The sequence below is a fragment of the Tachypleus tridentatus genome, chromosome 3, assembly GCF_004210375.1.
Source record: "Tachypleus tridentatus isolate NWPU-2018 chromosome 3, ASM421037v1, whole genome shotgun sequence".
Taxonomy (NCBI): domain Eukaryota; kingdom Metazoa; phylum Arthropoda; class Merostomata; order Xiphosura; family Limulidae; genus Tachypleus; species Tachypleus tridentatus.
Window position 1 is genome coordinate 52,007,967 of NC_134827.1, and position 22,106 is coordinate 52,030,072.

Below are 22,106 nucleotides of genomic sequence, written 5' to 3' on the forward strand. Positions count from 1 at the left end.
TATATTACAAGACAAACAGTTGAATCTAGGGACAACATATTATGGGAGTGAATAAGTTGGATCTACAAACAACGTATCATAGGACTGCATCAGTTGGATCTACAGAGAACATATTATAGAACTGAATGATTTGGATCTAAACTATACACGCCTTGACTTAAAGAGTGTTTTTACATACTGTAAGAATAATATGTCCATCTTATCGTCCCAACTAGTTTTTGTTAGTACAACGCGTACGTTATATTACTTTATATTAATGTAACGCCCTCTAATAGAGAGACAATAAATTTTGTATAAGTTATTAGCTGTCACATGTGTTAATTAGGTAATATATACATATATATATTTCCCATTTTGAAATTGATTTATTATTGGAATACTTTTGGAACTTATATTTCAAGTCTTGCGATGCAATGTTAACTTCATGTCCCACTCAGGTTTTTACTTATTCTCTGTTGATGGTTGCTTGGGTCTTGCACGTGGTTTCTATTCACAGAGCACGAGACGAGGCCTTTGGCCTGTTTCTGCCCTGTATTGATAGTAGCTCAAAGCTGCGAGGAACAGATCAAATAGTTCAGTAACAGTACGGGGACAAAAGTTTCTTTTTTGTCCCCACATTACAATAACGAGGACTCTTTACTTGGCCTGGTCCCAGTGCTATCACAATGGGTATGTCACAAGTTTTGTACCAATTCTTCAACCTTGGTGACGAGATGTTTCAACAGTTAACAAGCTCGCCTGGGATACACTTATTTGTATTAAGTGGGACAGGTGACATAGCACGTGCTCGCACGAGGCCTTCTTCTCCCGGGCACGTTTTCTCGCTTTTTTTTATGTTCATAAGAAAAATTCGACCTTATGAAATTGATTACATGGCAGCTGTTTTGTTCAGCCGCGTGAGAGGCCTGCTGTGCCCCACGAGGTGGTTGCTGTCATATGAGACTTGCGAAAATTTCAACTTTCAAACCTGCAAAATTTTAACATTCTATCCAGCTGGCATAGCAAACACATGGCTTAAACCATGGTTTTAAAGTTCATTAAAACAAACTTTTTGTTTCTTATTTCCTGGTATGTACTAACGTTTACATTTTCACGCATAACATATATTATATCTTGGTTGAAATAATGTATTTTAACCCTGACTGTAGACCAACACGCTAGATCCATTAGGGGTATGTTTCCATAGCATTGTTTGTACACCGTGTGAGGTTCATTCTGATACAAACACTCTTACTAGGTGTAACAACTCTCATTCCCTCTTTGTACATAAATGTATAGAAGAAAATAACTAAGTTGTAGGAACAGTATGTCAGAAATACATAAAATCAAACACAAATTCCTACATAAATAACCACAGCCTTCCAAGTATACATTCATCTACAATTAAAGGTAGAATATCTTTACTTCTGCGTGAATTCACCTTTCAATAAAACCATTTAAACTGAACTAATGCTACAAAGTCTTATAATGAATAATTCCCATAAGGTTGTAACATTGATTTGATAGCAAGTCATACTTGTATCGTTTTGTTTATTCATACCTAGCTTCTTTCTGTCTATTTTGTTGTTGCCATCCTTACATTGTTTCTGTATGTTTTGCTGTTGCCATACTTATTTTGTTTCTCTATATGTTGTTCTTGCCATGCTTACCTTATATCTGTATGTTCTGTTGTTGCCATCCCTACCTTATATCTGTACGTTTTATTTTTGCCATCCTTACTTTATATCTGTATGTTTTGTTGTTGCCATCCCTACCTTGTTTCTGTATATTTAGTTGTTGCCATGCTTACCTTTATATTTGTACGTGTTATTGTTACCATCCCTATCTTATATTTGTACGTGTTATTGTTGCCATCCCTACCTTATATCTGTATATATTATTGTTGCCATACTTACCTTTTTTCTGTACGTTTTATTGTTACCAACCCTACCTTATATCTGTATGTTTTATTGTTACCAACCCTACCTTATGTCTGTATGTTTTGTTGTTGTCATCCCTATCTTATATCTGTACGTTTTATTTTTGCCATCCCTACCTTATATCTGTATGTTTTGTTGTTGCCATGCTTACTTTATATCTGTATGTTTTGTTGTTGCCATCCTTACTTTACATCTGTATGTTTTGTTGTTGCCATCCCTACCTTGTTTCTGTATGTTTTGTTGTTGCCATCCCAACCTTCTTTCTGAATGTTTTGTTGTTGCCATTACTGCCTTGTTTCTGTATATTTTGTTGTTGTCATGCTTACATTACACCTGTATGTTTTATTGTTGTCATCCCTACCTTGTATCTGTACGTTTTATTGCTGCTATCCCTACCTTATATTTGTGTGTTTTCTTGTTGCCATCCCTACCTTATATCTGTATGTTTTATTGTTGCCATCCCTACCATATATCTGTATGTTTTATTGTTGCCATCCCTACATTATATCTATGTTTTATTATTGCCATCCCCACCTTGTTTCTGTATATTTCGTTGTTACCATGCGTACCTTACATCTGTATGGTTTATTGTTGCCATCCCTACCTTGTTTCTGCATGTTTTGTTGTTGCCATACTTACATTATATCTGTATATTTTGTTGTTGCCATCCCTATCTTGTTTCTGTATATTTTGTTGTTGCCATGCTTACCTTATATCTGTATGTTTTATTGTTGCCATACTTATCTTGTTTCTGTATATTTTGTTGTTGCCATCCATACCTTATATCTGTATGTTTTATTGTTGCCATACTTATCTTGTTTCTGTACGTTTTGTTGTTGCCATCCATACCTTGTTTCTGTATGTTTTGTTGTTGCCATTCTTACCTTATATCTGTACGTTTTATTGTTGCCATCCTTCCTTATATCTGTATTTTTTATTGTTATCATCCCTACCTTATATCTGTATGTTTTGTTGTTGCCATCCCTACCTTATATCTGTATGTTTTATTGTTGCCATCCCTACCCTATATCTGTATGTTTTATTGTTGCCATCCCTACCTTATATCTGTATGTTTTGTTGTTGCCATTCTTACCTCATATATGTATGTTTTGTTGTTGCCATCCTTACCTTATATCTGTATGTTTGTTGTTGCCATCCTTACCTTATATCTGTATGTTTTGTTGTTGCCATCCTTACCTCATATCTGTATGTTTTGTTGTTGCCATCCTTACCTTATATCTGTATGTTTTGTTGTTGCCATCCTTACCTTATATCTGTATGTTTTGTTGTTGCCATCCTTATCTCATCCTTATTTTTTTTCCAATTTAGTTTACTTCCTTTCCTATTTGTTTTGTAAAGAATATCAGTTGATGTTAAGACAGCTGGCTTATTCTGATGGTCATCTTATGTACTTAATGAAACATTTCACCTCCCTAGTTAAAATAACCTTATGTACTTAGTGAAACACTTCACCTCCCTAGTTACAATAACCTTATGTACTTAGTGAAACACTTCACCTCCCTAGTTAGAATAACCTTATGTATGTAGTGAAACACTTCACCTCCATAGTTAAAATAACATTATGTACTTAGTGAAACACTTTACCTCCCTAGTTAAAATAACCTTATGTACTTAGTGAAACACTTCACCTCCCTAGTTAAAATAACCTTATGTACTTAGTGAAACACTTCACCTCCCTAGTTACAATAACCTTATGTACTTAGTGAAACACTTCACCTCCCTAGTTACAATAACCTTATGTACTTAGTGAAACACTTCACCTTCCTAGTTAAAATAACCTTATGTACTTAGTGAAACATTTCACCTCCCTAGTTAAAATAACCTTATGTACTTAGTGAAACACTTTACCTCCCTAGTTAAAATAACCTTATGTACTTAGTGAAACATGTTACCTCCCTAGTTAAAATAACCTTATGTACGTAGTGAAACACTTCACCTCCCTAGTTAGAATAACCTTATGTACTTAGTGAAACACTTCACCTCTCTAGTTAAAATAACCTTATGTACTTAGTGAAACACTTTACCTCCCTAGTTAAAATAACCTTATGTACGTAGTGAAACACTTCACCTCCCTAGTTAGAATAACCTTATGTATGTAGTGAAACACTTCACCTCCCTAGTTAAAACAACATTATGTACTTAGTGAAACACTTCACCTTCCTAGTTACAATAACCTTATGTACTTAGTGAAACATTTCACCTCCCTAGTTACAATAACCTTATGTACTTAGTGAAACACTTCACCTCCCTAGTTACAATAACCTTATGTACTTAGTGAAACACTTTACCTCCCTAGTTAAAATAACCTTATGTACTTAGTGAAACACTTCACCTCCCTAGTTAGAATAACATTATGTACTTAGTGAAACACTTCACTACACTGTATGATGTTGGGTTTTATCTAGTTAACAATAATTAATACTGTATGATTTAAGGTTGTACATAGTTATCAACCATTAACACTGTATAATATAGTGTTATACATAGGTATCAACTATTACCATAATATGATGTAGAGTTTTACATAGTTAACAACCATTAACATTGTATGATGTAGAGTTGTACATAGGTATCAACTATTAACATAATATGATGTAGAGTTTTACATAGTTATCAACCATTAACACTGTATAATGTAGTGTTATACATAGTTATCAACCATTAACACTGTATGATGTAGAGTTGTACATAGGTATCAACTATTAACATAATATGATGTAGAGTTGTACATAGGTATCAACTATTAACATAATATGATATAGAGTTTTACATAGTTAACAACCATTAACACTGTATAATGTAGTGTTATACATAGTTACCCACCATTAACACTGTATGATGTAGAGTTGTACATAGTTATCAACTATTAACATAATATGATGTAGAGTTGTACATAGGTATCAACTATTAACATAATATGATGTAGAGTTTTACATAGTTAACAACCATTAACACTGTATAATGTACTGTTATACATAGTTATCAACCATTAACATTGTATGATGTAGAGTTGTACATAGGTATCAACTATTAACATAATATGATGTAGAGTTGTACATACATATCAACTATTAACATAATATGATGTAGAGTTTTACATAGGTATCAACTATTAACATAATATGATGTAGAGTTGTACACAGATATCAACTATTAACATAATATGATGTAGAGTTTTACATAGTTATCAACCATTAACACTGTGTGATGTAGGGTTATACATAGTTAACAACCATTAACACTGTATGATGTAGAGTTTTACTTAGTTAACAACCTTAACACTTTATGATGTAGGGTTATACATAGTTAACAACCATTAACAATGTATGATGTAGGGTTATACATAGTTAACAACCATTAACACTGTATGATGTAGAGTTTTACCGAGTTAACAACCATTAACACTGTATGATGTAGGGTTATACATAGTTAACAACCATTAACACTGTATGATGTAGGGTTATACATAGTTAACAACCATTAACACTGTATGATGTAGGGTTATACATAGTTAACAACCATTAACACTGTATGATGTAGGGTTATACATAGTTAACAACCTTAACACTGTATGATGTAGGGTTATACATAGTTAACAACCATTAACACTGTATGATGTAGGGTTATACATAGTTAACAACCATTAACACTGTATGATGTAGAGTTTTACCGAGTTAACAACCATTAACACTGTATGATGTAGAGTTTTACTTAGTTAACAACCTTAACACTTTATGATGTAGGGTTATACATAGTTAACAACCATTAACACTGTATGATGTAGGGTTATACATAGTTATCAACCATTAACACTGTATGATGTAGGGTTGTACATAGTTATCAACCATTAACACTGTATGATGTAGGGTTATACATAGTTAACAACCATTAACACTGTATGATGTAGGGTTGTACATAGTTAACAACCATTAACACTGTATGATGTAGGGTTATACATAGTTAACAACCATTAACACTGTATGATGTAGGGTTATACATAGTTAACAACCATTAACACTGTATGATGTAGGGTTGTACATAGTTAACAACCATTAACACTGTATGATGTAGGGTTATACATAGTTAACAACCATTAACACTGTATGATGTAGGGTTGTACATAGTTATCAACCATTAACACTGTATGATGTAGGGTTGTACATAGTTAATAACCATTAACACTGTATGATGTAGGGTTGTACATAGTTATCAACCATTAACACTGTATGATGTAGGGTTGTACATAGTTAACAACCATTAACAGTGTATGATGTAGGGTTATACATAGTTAACAACCATTAACACTGTATGATGTAGGGTTGTACATAGTTAACGACCATTAACACTGTATGATGTAGGGTTGTACATAGTTAACGACCATTAACACTGTATGATGTAGGGTTATACATAGTTAACAACCATTAACAGTGTATGATGTAGGGTTATACATAGTTAACAACCATTAACACTGTATGATGTAGGGTTATACATAGTTAACAACCATTAACACTGTATGATGTAGGGTTGTACATAGTTAACGACCATTAACACTGTATGATGTAGGGTTGTACATAGTTAACGACCATTAACACTGTATGATGTAGGGTTATACATAGTTAACAACCATTAACAGTGTATGATGTAGGGTTATACATAGTTAACAACCATTAACACTGTATGATGTAGGGTTATACATAGTTAACAACCATTAACACTGTATGATGTAGGGTTGTACATAGGTACAACTTAACATTCTGTACTATTAATAAAGAGTCGGTAGCTATGGTGATTAGAACCGTACATCTGTTTTGTGGTTTAACAAAGGTCTTTCTTAATAAAAGATTCAGTTGTTATTGGACCTTGTAGCTAAGACTTTTAATAGTAATAATATTGTATTTAAATTGAATTTATCCCTCTTGTTTGGAGTAATATCTGAAAGTTATTGGGTACTTCCAAATGTCAGGATAAAAACAATGTAAGTTTGAAACTAATGCTTACTTCCCAGTGTTAAAATTAACAGTATTTATTTTGAATTCAGAAACCCAGAAATTAAAACATTGCTTGAAGTATTTGTGCATGAACTTGGCTGTGAATAGTTTGACTTGGCAGTCACGGTGTTGTACCTTGAATCACACAGATGCTCCATCTATTCATATTAATTTTTGCACACAATTCGTGTAACACTTGTCATCATGTTAAATGTCCGTCATTTTTACACAATATTTTTTTTTCCTAAATATTCTTCAGTAATACACGGACAACGTATGCCTCGCACGCACCTAGTAACAAAGACAGGTGTTAAGCGACCTGCTTGGTCTCGCAGTTTTATGGTTATTGTAATCCAAACTTAGCTTATTTAACGAGTGACCGCACTTCCACGTGTAAGCGCTGTATTCCATATGCTATCGCGTGACCACGGTTATCTCGACATTTACTTTGAGAGAGAATTGATAACATTTGGTATCAGAAATCTGTTGAAGTTTGACATTATTTTAAAATGTTCTCGGGTAGTTGATGTAATTAATACTATACATATTACATCTTTGTGTTACATAAGTTACATTTTCAAAGCTAATTTTAGTACGTTTTTCCTCTGTTTTTTAACATCTTTTTTACATATTGTCATAGTTGAACGTTTCTTAACTATCACTTACTTTTGTTGGCAATGCTTAGTCTGTTTGTGGTTAACAACAGTTCATTGTAAACAGTTTTGAGGAAACAGAACAACACAATAATTGTAAACGCATATCGAGAAACATAAGCAACAAAGCTACCGTATCTGACTGTTATCGATTCCTAGCGGTAATATCATTTGTAATAGTATGTATATATATGTGTGTGTGTTGAGGACTGTGTTTTGTATTTTTCAACATAGACTGTTGTATTGTTCGTTGGGGGGAAGTTTGGGTATGGTGTAATGAATGCATGAATTATTTTGTTTTTATGTTTGAGAAATTACTTCAACAATACCTAAAAAAGACTGCCCAAAGCAGGACCATTTAATTATTGGTCTAGTCAGTTACACCAGTCTTGTAAATTTTGAGTTTGCGTTTCAACAAAATAGTAGCGAAACGGAAGAAGTTATTATGTGAGTAAATGAATAGCAGTATTCGTTAAAACTTGCCATCCGATAAAGAAGGTTGAAATACAGATGTATGTAATAAGGTTGAAATACAGATGTTTATAACAAGGTTTAAATACAGATGTTTATAACAAGGTTTAAATACAGATGTGTATAACAGGATTGAAGTCCTCTGTATAAAACGGCTACACAGTTCTCTGTATAAAACAGTAACACAGTTCTCTCTGTGTAAAACAGTAACACAGTCCTCTTTGTGTAAAACAGCTACACAGTCCTCTGTATAAAACAACTACACAGTCCTCTCTGTGTAAAACAGTAACACAGTCCTCTCTGTGTAAAACAATAACACAGACCTTTCTTTATAAAACAGCTACACAGTCCTCTGTATAAAACAGCTACACAGGCCTCTCTGTATAAAACAGCTACATAGTCCTCTCTGTATAAAACAGCTACACAGTCCTCTCTGTATAAAACAACTACACAGTCCTCTCTGTGTAAAACAGTAACACAGTCCTCTCTGTGTAAAACAGCAACACAGTCCTCTGTATAAAACAGCTACACAGGCCTCTCTGTATAAAACAGTAACACAGTCCTCTGTATAAAACAGCTACACAGTCCTCTCTGTGTAAAACAGTAACACAGTCCTCTCTTTATAAAACAGTAACACAGTCCTCTCTGTGTAAAACAGCTACACAGTCCTCTGTATAAAACAACTACACAGTCCTCTCTGTGTAAAACAGTAACACAGTTCTCTCTTTATAAAACAGTAACACAGTCCTCTCTGTGTAAAACAGCTACACAGTCCTCTGTATAAAACAACTACACAGTCCTCTCTGTGTAAAACAGTAACACAGTCCTCTCTGTGTGAAACAATAACACAGTCCTCTCTTTATAAAACAGCTACACAGGCCTCTCTGTATAAAACAGCTACACAGTCATCTCTGTATAAAACAGCTACACAGGCCTCTCTGTATAAAACAGTAACACAGTCCTCTGTATAAAACAGTAACACAGTCCTCTGTATAAAACAACTACACAGTCCTCTCTGTGTAAAACAGCTAACAGTCCTCTCTGTGTAAAACAGCTAACAGTTCTCTCTGTGTAAAACAGCTGCACAGTCCTCTATGTATAAAACAGCTACACAGTCCTCTCTGTGTAAAACAGTAACACAGCCCTCTCTTTATAAAACAGTAACACAGTCCTCTCTGTGTAAAACAGCTACACAGTCCTCTGTATAAAACAACTACACAGTCCTCTCTGTGTGAAACAATAACACAGTCCTCTCTGTATAAAACAGTAACACAGTCCTCTGTATAAAACAGTAACACAGTCCTCTCTGTGTAAAACAGCTAACAGTCCTCTCTGTGTAAAACAGCTAACAGTTCTCTCTGTGTAAAACAGCTGCACAGTCCTCTATGTATAAAACAGCTACACAGTCCTCTCTGTGTAAAACAGTAACACGGCCCTCTCTTTATAAAACAGTAACACAGTCCTCTCTGTGTAAAACAGCTACACAGTCCTCTGTATAAAACAACTACACAGTCCTCTCTGTGTAAAACAGTAACACAGTCCTCTCTGTGTGAAACAATAACACAGTCCTCTCTTTATAAAACAGCTACACAGGCCTCTCTGTATAAAACAGCTACACAGTCCTCTCTGTATAAAACAGCTACACAGGCCTCTCTGTATAAAACAGTAACACAGTCCTCTGTATAAAACAGTAACACAGTCCTCTGTATAAAACAACTACACAGTCCTCTCTGTGTAAAACAGCTAACAGTTCTCTCTGTGTAAAACAGCTGCACAGTCCTCTATGTATAAAACAGCTACACAGTTCTTTGTGTATCCGCTAAAGATTTCTAATCTGAAACACCTTTAACCATGAAATATGAGAACACATCTGGTATGCACATGTTACAAATACTATTATGAGACATAATGAATGTGGGACTTTTCTGTACTCTTTTAACTACATCATCAACTTACAGAATTTAACAGACCGGTTAAAAAGACAGAAACCAAAACCTAAAAAGAAGAGTCACTCTCAATTTGAAATAATCTACAAGCTCTTCATTGGGTTTGCTGCTCATTCAAAAGAACCACCCTTAAAAACAAAAGGCAACCTTCCATTTGACAACTTTCTGGCATTAATGTCTGCTTTATGATAGTTGAAACGTCATTTCTGAAGGATAATTCCAAAATAGTTTCACAGCATACTGAAAAAGAAAAACGAGATGCTAGCTGGATATTCTGAATTTGTGGAAATACTCTCCAAGTTATCTTTTCCAGATATTCCACTAGTTCACAGATGGCACAGTGGATGAAGATACGTGGATTAGGCTGAAGTGAAATTATTGTATATTTTTAAGAAAAGCTGTAAAATTAACAATGAAATTTGGCTCACTTAAAGTTTCACATAAACAAAAACAAAACTCAATCAGAAAATTATGGGATCATCAGATGTGGAAATATCAAATCCTTCTGGTTGAAACGAGCAGTAAGACCACTGTTATGGTACACTAGACGGATTATGGAAAGCTAAATGAATCTGGTGTATACGAGTGGTGAGAGACCACCATTGTGGTACACTAGACGGATTATGGAAAGCTAAAGGGATTTGGTGTGTACGAGTGGTGAGAGATCACCATTGTGGTACACCAGACGGATTATGGAGAGCTAAAGGAATCTGGTGTATACGAGTGGTGAGAGACCACCATTGTGGTGCACCAGACGGATTATGGAAAGCTAAAGGAATGTGGTGTATACGAGTGGTGAGAGACCACCATTGTGGTGCACCAGACGGATTATGGAAAGCTAAAGGGATTTGGTGTGTACAAGTGGTGAGAGATCATCATTGTGATGCACCAGACGGATTATGGAGAGCTAAAGGAATCTGGTGTATACGAGTGGTGAGAGACCACCATTGTGGTGCACCAGACGGATTATGGAAAGCTAAAGGAATGTGGTGTATACGAGTGGTGAGAGACCATTATTGTGGTACACTAGACGGATTATGGAAAGCTAAAGGGATTTGGTGTGTACGATTGGTGAGAGACCATCATTGTGGTACACTAGACGGATTATGGAAAGCTAAAGGGATTTGGTGTGTACGATTGGTGAGAGACCATCATTGTGATACACTAGACGGATTATGGAAAGCTAAAGGGATTTGGTGTGTACGATTGGTGAGAGACCATCATTATGGTACACTAGACGGATTATGGAAAGCTAAAGGGATTTGGTGTGTACGATTGGTGAGAGACCATCATTGTGGTACTCTAGACGGATTATGGAAAGCTGGAGGCAGCTGGTGTGTTTCAAGCATAAATGCTTTCCGACGGTTTCCTTTACAATGTCAATTACGCTGTGAAACTATTATCATCACAAAGAAAGAGCACCATGGTGATATTAACTGTCACGTTTCACAGCAGTACTCAACTTCTGTACCAGTAAATTGGATCACGTAAAAGTTTGTAATGTCAGAGCCGTGACAATGAAGAGCCATTACTGTTTTATTGTAAAATTCAGGCTTAGTGTACATTCAACCGTTAGCAGCAATACGAGATATTTATAGCATATTCACGTATTTCCCCCAAACACTTTTTAATTCAACAAGTATCTAAGTTTCCATCAACGCATATGCAGTTTAACGATACAGTTTGTATAGAAACTTGGCGGTGTGCTGTTTTATATCATGTCGCCCACATGCCTATTTAATGTACAGGTACAACCATTTATTCCATCTCAGAAAGGGTTACCTTTTCTCAAGATGTCTCTTATTCTTAGCTATATGTGTTTGTGTACTTGTTTTTCGCATAACAACTTTAGTAAACCACGAGAAAACAGAGAGTACATTATTCTATGTTATATACATATAGATCCAGATCTTATGTTACATCATTTCTCAGTGTCATATTTAGAGATACGTTCCTATATGTTATATAAATATAGATCCAGATCTTATGTTACATTATCTCTCAGTGTAATATTTCGAGATAAAATTCTATATATTGATTGCTATAAAAGTGGGAACAGTATTTATAGTTATAGTAGTATGAAAGTGTAAGTGGGAACATTATTTATAATTATAGTAGTGTAAAAATGTAAGTGGGAACATTATTTATAATTATAGTAGTGTAAAAATGTAAGTGGGAACATTATTATAGTTATTGTGCTTGAAAGTGTAAGTGGGAACATTATTTATAGATATAGTAGTATGAAAGTGTAAGTGGGAACATTATTTATAATTATAGTAGTGTAAAAATGTAAGTGGGAACATTATTATAGTTATTGTGCTTGAAAGTGTAAGTGGGAACATTATTTATAGATATAGTAGTATGAAAGTGTAAGTGGGAACATTATTTATAGTTATAGTAGTATGAAAGTGTAAGTAGGAACATTATTTATAGTTATAGTAGTATGAAAGTGTAAGTGGGAACATTATTTATAGTTATAGTAGTATGAAAGTGTAAGTGGGAACATTATTTATAATTATAGTAGTGTAAAAATGTAAGTGGGAACATTATTATAGTTATTGTGCTTGAAAGTGTAAGTGGGAACATTATTTATAATTATAGTAGTGTAAAAATGTAAGTGGGAACATTATTTATAATTATAGTAGTGTAAAAATGTAAGTGGGAACATTATTATAGTTATTGTGCTTGAAAGTGTAAGTGGGAACATTATTTATAGATATAGTAGTATGAAAGTGTAAGTGGGAACATTATTTATAATTATAGTAGTGTAAAAATGTAAGTGGGAACATTATTATAGTTATTGTGCCTTGAGTGTAAGTGGGAACATTATTTATAGATATAGTAGTATGAAAGTGTAAGTGGGAACATTATTTATAGTTATAGTAGTATGAAAGTGTAAGTAGGAACATTATTTATAGTTATAGTAGTATGAAAGTGTAAGTGGGAACATTATTTATAGTTATAGTAGTATGAAAGTGTAAGTGGGAACATTATTATAGTGTTGTGCTTGAAAGTGTAAGTGGGAACATTATTATAGTTATTGTGCTTGAAAGTGTAAGTAGGAACATTATTTATAGTTATAATAGTATGAAAGTGTAAGTGGAAACATTATTATAGTGTTGTGCTTGAAAGTGTAAGTGGGAACATTATTTATAGTTATAGTAGTATGAAAGTGTAAGTTGGAACATTATTTATAGTTATAGTAGTATGAAAGTGTAAGTTGGAACATTATTTATAGTTATAGTAGTATGAAAGTGTAAGTGGGAACATTATTATAGTTATTGTGCTTGAAAGTGTAAGTTGGAACATTATTTATAGTTATAGTAGTATGAAAGTGTAAGTTGGAATATTATTTATAGTTATAGTAGTATGAAAGTGTAAGTAGGAACATTATTTATAGTTATAGTAGTATGAAAGTGTAAGTTGGAATATTATTTATACTTATAGTAGTATGAAAGTGTAAGTAGGAACATTATTATGGTGTTGTGCTTGAAAGTGTAAGTGGGAACATTATTATAGTTATTGTGCTTGAAAGTGTAAGTGGGAACATTATTTATAGTTATAGTAGTATGAAAGTGTAAGTAGAAACATTATTTATAGTTATAGTAGTGTGAAAGTGTAAGTGAGAACATTATTATAGTTATTGTGCTTGAAAATGTAAGTGGAAACATTATTTATAGTTATAGTAGTATGAAAGTGTAAGTTGGAACATTATTTATAGTTATAGTAGTATGAAAGTGTAAGTGGGAACATTATTATAGTTATTGTGCTTGAAAGTGTAAGTGGGAACATTATTATAGTGTTGTGCTTGAAAGTGTAAGTTGGAACATTATTTATAGATACAGTAGTATGAAAGTGTAAGTGGGAACATTATTATAGTTATTGTGCTTGAAAGTGTAAGTGGGAACATTATTTATAGTTATAGTAGTATGAAAGTGTAAGTAGGAACATTATTTAAAGCTATGGTAGTGTGAAAGTGTAAATATTATTTAAAGCTATGGTAGTGTGAAAGTGTGAATATTATTTAAAGCTATGATAGTGTGAAAGTGTGGATATTATTTAAAGTTATAGTAGTGTGAAATGGGAATATTATATAAAGCTCTGGTATAAAACAAGGCTGTTGGTCCTTATGTATCAATGAATGTATTGAGATAACCCTACTAAACAGAGTATGGTTTTACACTGCCTACCTCGTGTCAGTATTTTAAACGTATGCTGGTGTTGTGTATACACAAAAATACAGTTTACGTTATTATCCTGATTTGAAGCACGAATATTTTTTGTCACTATAAAATACGAACCATGTAATTATTTCAATAATTTTAAAGTAAATTATCGTTAGAATTAGGTGTTTGAATTCTTGTTTGTTTTTTTAATTTCGCACAAAGCTACACAAGGGCTATCTCCGCTAGCTGTCCCTAATTTGGAAGTGTAAGACTAGAGGGAAGGAAGCTAATCATCACCACCCACCGCCAACTCTTGGCGTACTCTTTTACTAACGAATAGTGAGATTGAACGTCACATTATAACGCCCCCACGGCTGAAAGGGCGAGCATGTTTGGTGCGACCGGGATTGGAACCCGGTTTGAATTCTATGAAACATAGCCCTATAATTCAGTTTGAAATAACGTGTTTAACTCCAGTGTGACAAGAAATAAAACTCCTTCTGCCACACTTCCTACAACACGTTTTTAAATTATCTTTTGAGTAAACATAAGTTACGTATACGGAAATGAGTTTCCTACCTTTTCCTTCGATCGGCCATATTTTTTGTTGCTCTTATGAGTAAGGAAAGCAGAGAGTCTCATGTTTAAGGTCTTCTCGTTCGGTCTCCATGTTTTTGGGGAAAGCCAGCTACTAACCTGGGAAAGCTCACGCGCACGGAATTTTATAATTCAGGCTTACGTAGTCATAAAATGGATTAAATGTTACAAGATAGAATAATCGACTAAACAGGTCCTTTAGAGGAGACGATAAGACTACGTCCAAGATAGAGACAACTCTTACTTTAGTAAACGTGACTGATTCTTACTGTAAGAAAGCTCCGACAGCTAATGGGTTCATAGCGTGAGGGAACCTACATTATCTCTACTAGCTCCTATTTATCGATCGACACACCAGTGCGGGGATTCTCTGCTGCGATGCACGTGGTAGTCCCAGAAGCACACGTTGGCTCTGGCTCGTGCACAGTAGCTTGTGTCAGGAGCAGGATTTTTGACATGAAAACTGTTGTTGATTTGTTTAGTCCAAGATCAGGGACGCTTACGTCATTACATACTAGTCTAGCATCGAGTTTTGGGAATCTCTAACAAGATACGTTACCATCGACAGACGCAATAATTCTCACACTAAAGTTAAAATCTGTTATTAGCAAACATACACAACGGTTTTAAGGAGGGCGTAACAGATAGACAAAGTGTATTGTTCCTTGTCGCATAAACTGATTAATTCGGTTGGCATTGAACTGGGTCAAATAGTTTTAAGTTTCTTTTTTTGACACGTAGGTTTCTATATGATGCTTTGGTGAGATCTGTATCACAACTAGCCTGATGTTATCACTCATCTTTTAATATAATCCTCTGGTATAATGCTCCTCACGATCTGAAAATGAATTGGAACCGATGCTGCGGTTATACGTCACGATTAGCAAAACCTAGTGAAATACTTAGTTTGGGTCAGTTCAAAATATCTCATTTTAAGCAGTTGATTACGACCAGTTCAAATTATATCAGTCAACTATGATCTGTTAGTCTGATTTATAACACATGACATAATCAGTCAAGTTTTATCTATTAGTCTGATTTATAACACATTACATAATCAGTCAAGTTTTATCTTGATAGATTGATTTATAACACGCTTATTCCGTTTAAACCCGACAATATATCTATAGTACAAACAGTTACTGTTGTTATTATTGATTGATGTAAAACTTTCGTTGAGAAAGAAGATGAAATATTGCATCATCCGCTTCTTAAACGAAAAGTTGCCTTCATAACATTTCAGTTATTTCCAAAAATAAAATATTAGCGCCTGTAAATTGTGCTTTGTGGCATACCTTAGCCGCCAGTAGGAGACGATGGCCTATTGGATATCAGTAAAATCACTAAAGTTCAACTTCGAACTTGACAACGAAGTTTGTTTGTTTTGGAATTTCGCACAAAGCTACTCGAGGGCTATCTGTGCTAGCCGTCCCTAATTTAGCAGTGTAAGACTAGAGGGAAGGCAGCTAGTCATCACCACCCATCGCCAACTCTTGGGCTACTCTTTTACCAACGAATAGCGGGATTGACCGTAACATTATACGCCCCCACGGCTGGGAGGGCGATCATGTTTAGCGCGACGCGGGCGCGAACCCGCGGATTACGAGTCGCACGTCTTACGCGCTTGGCCATGCCAGGCCTTGATAACGAAGTAATTAGGATAAAAGTCATTTAGTGTGATTTTATCTAGTGTTAAAAATTCACGATAATTACCAAACCTAGATATATTTTTAACTTTCCTAATTCATCAAAGTTTCGCTATTTCAACAGAAGTACCTAGTATAAATTCTTGTATGTACATTTAATGATAATATGTGAGTTATCAGCAACGGTATTCTTAACAGTTGTAGTTCAAGTTGTTCTTCACCTCGATATTTCAACAGTTATAGTTCAAGTTGTTCTTTACCCCGATATTTCAACAAGTATAGTTCAAGTTGTTCTTTACCCGAATATTTTAACAAGTATAGTTCAAGCTGTTCTTTATCCGAATATTTTAACAAAAATAGTTCAAGTTGTTCTTTACCCTGATATTTCAACAGTCGTGGTTCAGATTGTTCTTTACCCGAATATTTTCACAATTGTAGTTCAAGTTGTTCTTTGCCCCGAAATTTCAACAAGTGTAGTTCATGTTTGTTTTAGTAGTAATATTCTTTTTCTACAAATACAGAGTTAATACACGTATGTTCTAGTTCTGATATTCTTTTTTTACAAATACAGAGTTGATACACGTTAGTACAGGCTGTGGTATTCTTTTTTTACAAATATAGAGTTGATACACTTTAGTACAGGCTGTGATATTCGTTTTTTACAAATATAGAGTTGATACACGTTAGTACTGGTTGTGATATTCTTTTTTTACAAATACAGAGTTGATACACGTTAGTACTGGTTGTGGTATTCTTTTTTTACAAATATAGAGTTGATACACTTTAGTACAGGCTGTGGTATTCGTTTTTTGCAAATATAGAGTTGATACACGTTAGTACAGGTTGTGATATTCTTTTTTACAAATATAGAGTTGATACACGTTAGTACTGGTTGTGATATTATTTTATTACAAATACAGAGTTGATACACGTTAGTACTGGTTGTGATATTATTTTATTACAAATACAGAGTTGATACACGTTTTTCAAATTTCACAACTTATATTCTTCAAACACAGAGCTCAAAATCACCAATGTTATTCTACAGATAGTGTGTTAATACATGTTTGTTCATGTTTCATACATCATATTCTAGAAATACAGAGTTAATATATGTTTGTTCAAGTTGTGATATTTTAACTAACTGTGTAACTAGAAAAAAATGGTGTCACTTTGTATCAGTGAACCTAGCACAGCAAATCTAACAAGAAATGGTGTCACTTTGTATCATTGTACCTAACACAGAGTAACTAAGAAAGAATGGTGTCTCTTTATATCATTGTACCTAACACAGTGTAACTAAGAAATAATGTAATCTCTTTGTATCATTGTACTTAACACAGTGTAACTAAGAAACAATGGTGTCTTTTTGTGTCATTGTACCTTACACATTGTAACTAAGATAGAATAGTGTCTCTTTGTATCATTGTACCTAACACAGTGTAACTGATAAATAGTGGTGTATCTTTGCGTCATTGTACCTAACACAGTGTAAATAACAAAGAATGGTGTCTCTTTGTATCATTGTACCTAGCGCAGTGTAACTAAGAAATAATGGTATCTCTTTGTATCATTGTACTTAACACAGTGTAACTAAGAAACAATGGTGTATCTTTGCGTCATTGTACCTAACACAGTGTAAATAACAAAAAATGGTGTCTCTTTGTATCATTGTACCTAACACAGTGTAACTAAGAAATAATGTAATCTCTTTGTATCATTGTACTTAACACAGTGTAACTAAGAAACAATGGTGTCTTTTTGTGTCATTGTACCTTACACATTGTAACTAAGATAGAATAGTGTCTCTTTGTATCATTGTACCTAACACAGTGTAACTGATAAATAGTGGTGTATCTTTGCGTCATTGTACCTAACACAGTGTAAATAACAAAGAATGGTGTCTCTTTGTATCATTGTACCTAACACAGTGTAATTATTAAAGAATGGTGTCAATTTGTATCAAAGAATATCTTTGTATCTTTAAGAAAGAATAGTGTCTCTTTGTATCATTGTACCTAACACAGTGTAACTGACAAAGAGTGGTGTCTCTGTGCATCAATATACCTAACACAGTGTAACTCACAAAGAATGGTGTCACTTTCTTTCATTCTACCTAAGATAGTGTAAATAACAAAGAATGGTGTATCTTTGCATCAATGTACCTAACACAATGTAACTAAGTAAGAATGGTATCACTTTGTATCATTGTACCTAACACATTGTAATTATCAAAGAATGATGTTACTTTGTATCAAGGTACTTAACACAGTGTAAGAAAGAAACAATGGTATCTCTTTGTATCATTGTACCAAACACAGTGTAACTTAGAAACAATGGTACCTTTCTGTATCATTGTACCTAACACAGTGTAACTAAGAAATAGTGTAATCTCTTTGTATCATTGTACTTAACACAGTGTAACTGACAAAGAATGGTGTCACTTTTTATCATTGTACCTAACACAGTGTAATTATCAAAGAATGGTGTCAATTGGTATCAAAGAATATCTTTGTATCTTTAAGAAAGAATAATGTCTCTTTGTATCATTGTACCTAACACAGTGTAATTTACAAAGAATGGCGTCACTTTGTATCATTGTATTTAACACAATATAACTAAGAAATAATGGTATCTCTTCGTATTATTGTTCCTACACAATGTAATTAACAAAAAATGGTGTCAGTTTGTATCATTGTACCTAACACAGTGTAACTAAGAAATATTTGTATCTCTTTGTATCATTGTACCTAACACAGCGTAATTAACAAAGAATGGTGTCACTTTGTATCATTGTATCTAAGATAGTGTAATTAACAAAGAATGGTATCTCTTTGTATCATTGTACCTAACACAGCGTAATTAACAAAGAATGGTGTCACTTTGTATCATTGTATCTAAGATAGTGTAATTAACAAAGAATGGTATCTCTTTGTATCATTGTACCTAAGACAATGAAATTAACAAAGAATGGTGTCACTTTGTATCTTTGTTACTAACACCGTGTAACTAAGAAATAATGGTATCTCTTTGTATCATTGTACCTAGAGCAGTGTAACTAAGAAATAATGGTATCTCTTTGTATCATTGTACCTAGCACAGTGTAACTAAGAAATAATGGTATCTCTTTGTATCATTTTACCTAAAACAATGTAGTTAACAAAGAATGGTATCTCTGTGTATCATTGTACCTGACACAGTGTAACTGATAAAGAATAGTTTTATTTTGTATTATTCTATCCAGCCCAGGGTACATTTAAGTATGTGTGTATATTTGAGAAAATACAAACAGTCGTAGATTTGTAAGAGATGTTTATTTAATTTATATAACTGTGATTTGTATAACACCTTCCGTCCAATGTTTCCAGTAGTGAATGAAAGTAAAGTGATTCAGAGTTTCGTGAGGAAGTTTGTTATTTATATTTACATATTGAGGAAATTGTTGCTGTATTGTGTTACTTTGTGTCAGTATCGTTGAATGTCATGTCCAAAGGAACTTGTATCACATATGATAACCTAAAAGTCATTCTAGTCCCTTATATGGTGATACTTAGACCACATAGTTTCTGTTTCGTTTTAAAACATACAGTTAAATAAATAGAAGTAAATATTACATGTTTTTGGTTTTAGCTGGTTTTGAGAACTTTTCTTTAGAACACAACTTCTTTAGCTCAGTCGACAAAATCATATCTCTGGATACGTGTGGAATTATGATCTTCCGTGGTTTTCTACTGTAAACAGATTTTTAGATTCTTTGTCAAAGATGTAGTCCTGTGTACATATATAAAGTGAAAACGTTCTTTCACATAATTGGTTTGTCGTTGTTATGACAACCGTAGGCGAGAGATAACGTGCCAATATAGTAGAACCCTTGGAACTAAGTATGAGAGATAATTATGATGCTAATGTGATGTATGTTCAATGTATAATACCTTATTGTGTTGTGTGTTGACTGAGTGGGTGCTATTTAATTTCACAATATAACTTTCTCTCTTCTCTCTTGGTCATCCCGAAAAGAAACTCATGTTTCATCTAATTAAAGGTCTGCTGGTTAGAGTGTTTCACTTGACCTTTATGGGTCACAAGACCGAGTTCCATTACCTCTCATGTTCTATTTTTCAGGGTCATTATAATGTGCAATCAACCCTACTGTTTGTTGGTAAACACAAGTTGGTTGAGTTTACACAAACTTTACCTTAACATTTACCCTTGTATTATACTTAATAAGTTTTCTATTTTTAGATGTCTTCAGTAGAGTACTGGTTTTAGTTATATTAAATTATTAAACGTATAAATCAAATATTACTTCCAAAGTCAATGGTTTGTTTTGAATTTCGCTCGAAGCTACACAAGGGCCATCTGCGCTAGCCGTTCCTAATTTAGCAGTGTAAGACTAGAGGGAAAGCAGCTAGTCATCACCACTCATTCCCAACTCTTGGGCTACTCTTTTACCAACGAATAGTGTGATTGATCGTAACATTATAACGTCCCCAAAGCTGAAAGGACGAGCATGTTTGGTGCGACGGGGACTCGAACCCGCATCCCTCATATTTCGAGTCGAGTGCCTGAACCACCTGGCCATGCCGAGCCGCAACTGATATTTCAAAAACTTACATTGTCTTAATTTGGTTCAAAAACCCGTGATTGAAAAAGACAAAATTAATTTACATTTTCCTACGTCAGTGGTCCCCCGCTGGGACAGCAGTAAGTTTACCGATTTACAACTGTGGACTCGGCAGATAGCCTGATGTGGCTTTGCTATAAGAAAACACCTAATAATATTGTTGAGGTAATGAAAACCACATCATTATTTTACTAAACGCAGATATTCTATTGAAGGTTAGTTACTCGTGCATTGGGTAACGTTTCCCGGTGACTGTCGGGATAGTTTTAAAATTATGGTTAATTAATAGGCAAGCAGACTGAGCTCTCAACATGTTTTAAAAAACTTCGTTGTTGACTGACGTGGTATGTGATTAGTCTGTCCATAGAGAAATATATATATTCATCAGTGTTAATTATAGTAAATACACAACACATAATTACCAAATATTATTTTACTATCCAACATGTAGTGTCTGTACGACTAACTTGTTTATCTGTTCTATTTAACATGTAGTGTCTATACGACTAACTTCTTTATCTCTTCTGTATAACATGTAATGTCTATAAAACTAACTTCTTTATCTGTTCTATTTAATATGTAGTGTCTGTACTACTAATCTGTTCTATATAACATGTAGTGTCTATATGACTAACTTGTTTATCTGTTCTATGTAACTTGTAGTTTCTGTACGACTAACTTGTTTATCTGTTCTATATAACATGCAGTGTCTATACGACTAACTTCTTTATCTCTTCTGTATGACATGTAGTGTCTGTAAAACTAACTTCTTTAGCTGTTCTATTTAACATGTAGTGTCTATACTACCAATCTGTTCTATATAACATGTAATGTCTATATGACTAACTTGTTTATCTGTTCTATATAACTTGTAGTGTCTGTACTACTAATCTGTTCTATATAACATATAGTGTCTATACGACTAACTTCTTTATCTCTTCTGTATAATATGTAGTGTCTATGCAACTAACTTCTTTATCTCTTCTGTATAACATGTAGTGTCTATAAAACTAGCTTCTTTATCTGTTCTATGTAATATGTAGCACTTACTCGTATTACTTTCTCCCTGGCTCTC

At 33.9% G+C, this 22,106-nt stretch overlaps 1 protein-coding gene across 3 annotated transcripts in view; it reads right to left on the bottom strand.

Annotated features, from left to right (window-relative positions):
* LOC143246829 (uncharacterized) overlaps window positions 1-22,106 on the bottom strand; it is a 46,972-nt gene that overhangs the window by 15,915 nt on the left and 8,951 nt on the right. Inside the window, exon 1 of one of the 3 annotated variants that reach the window (XM_076494015.1) lies at window positions 14,744-15,098. The exons of the other annotated variants lie outside the window; for them this stretch is intronic. Within the exon in view, the coding sequence (XP_076350130.1) occupies window positions 14,744-14,763 (20 nt within the window). The 5' untranslated portion in view covers window positions 14,764-15,098. Of the gene's footprint in view, window positions 1-14,743; window positions 15,099-22,106 lie in introns of those variants that run through there. 3 annotated transcript variants of the gene reach the window in all.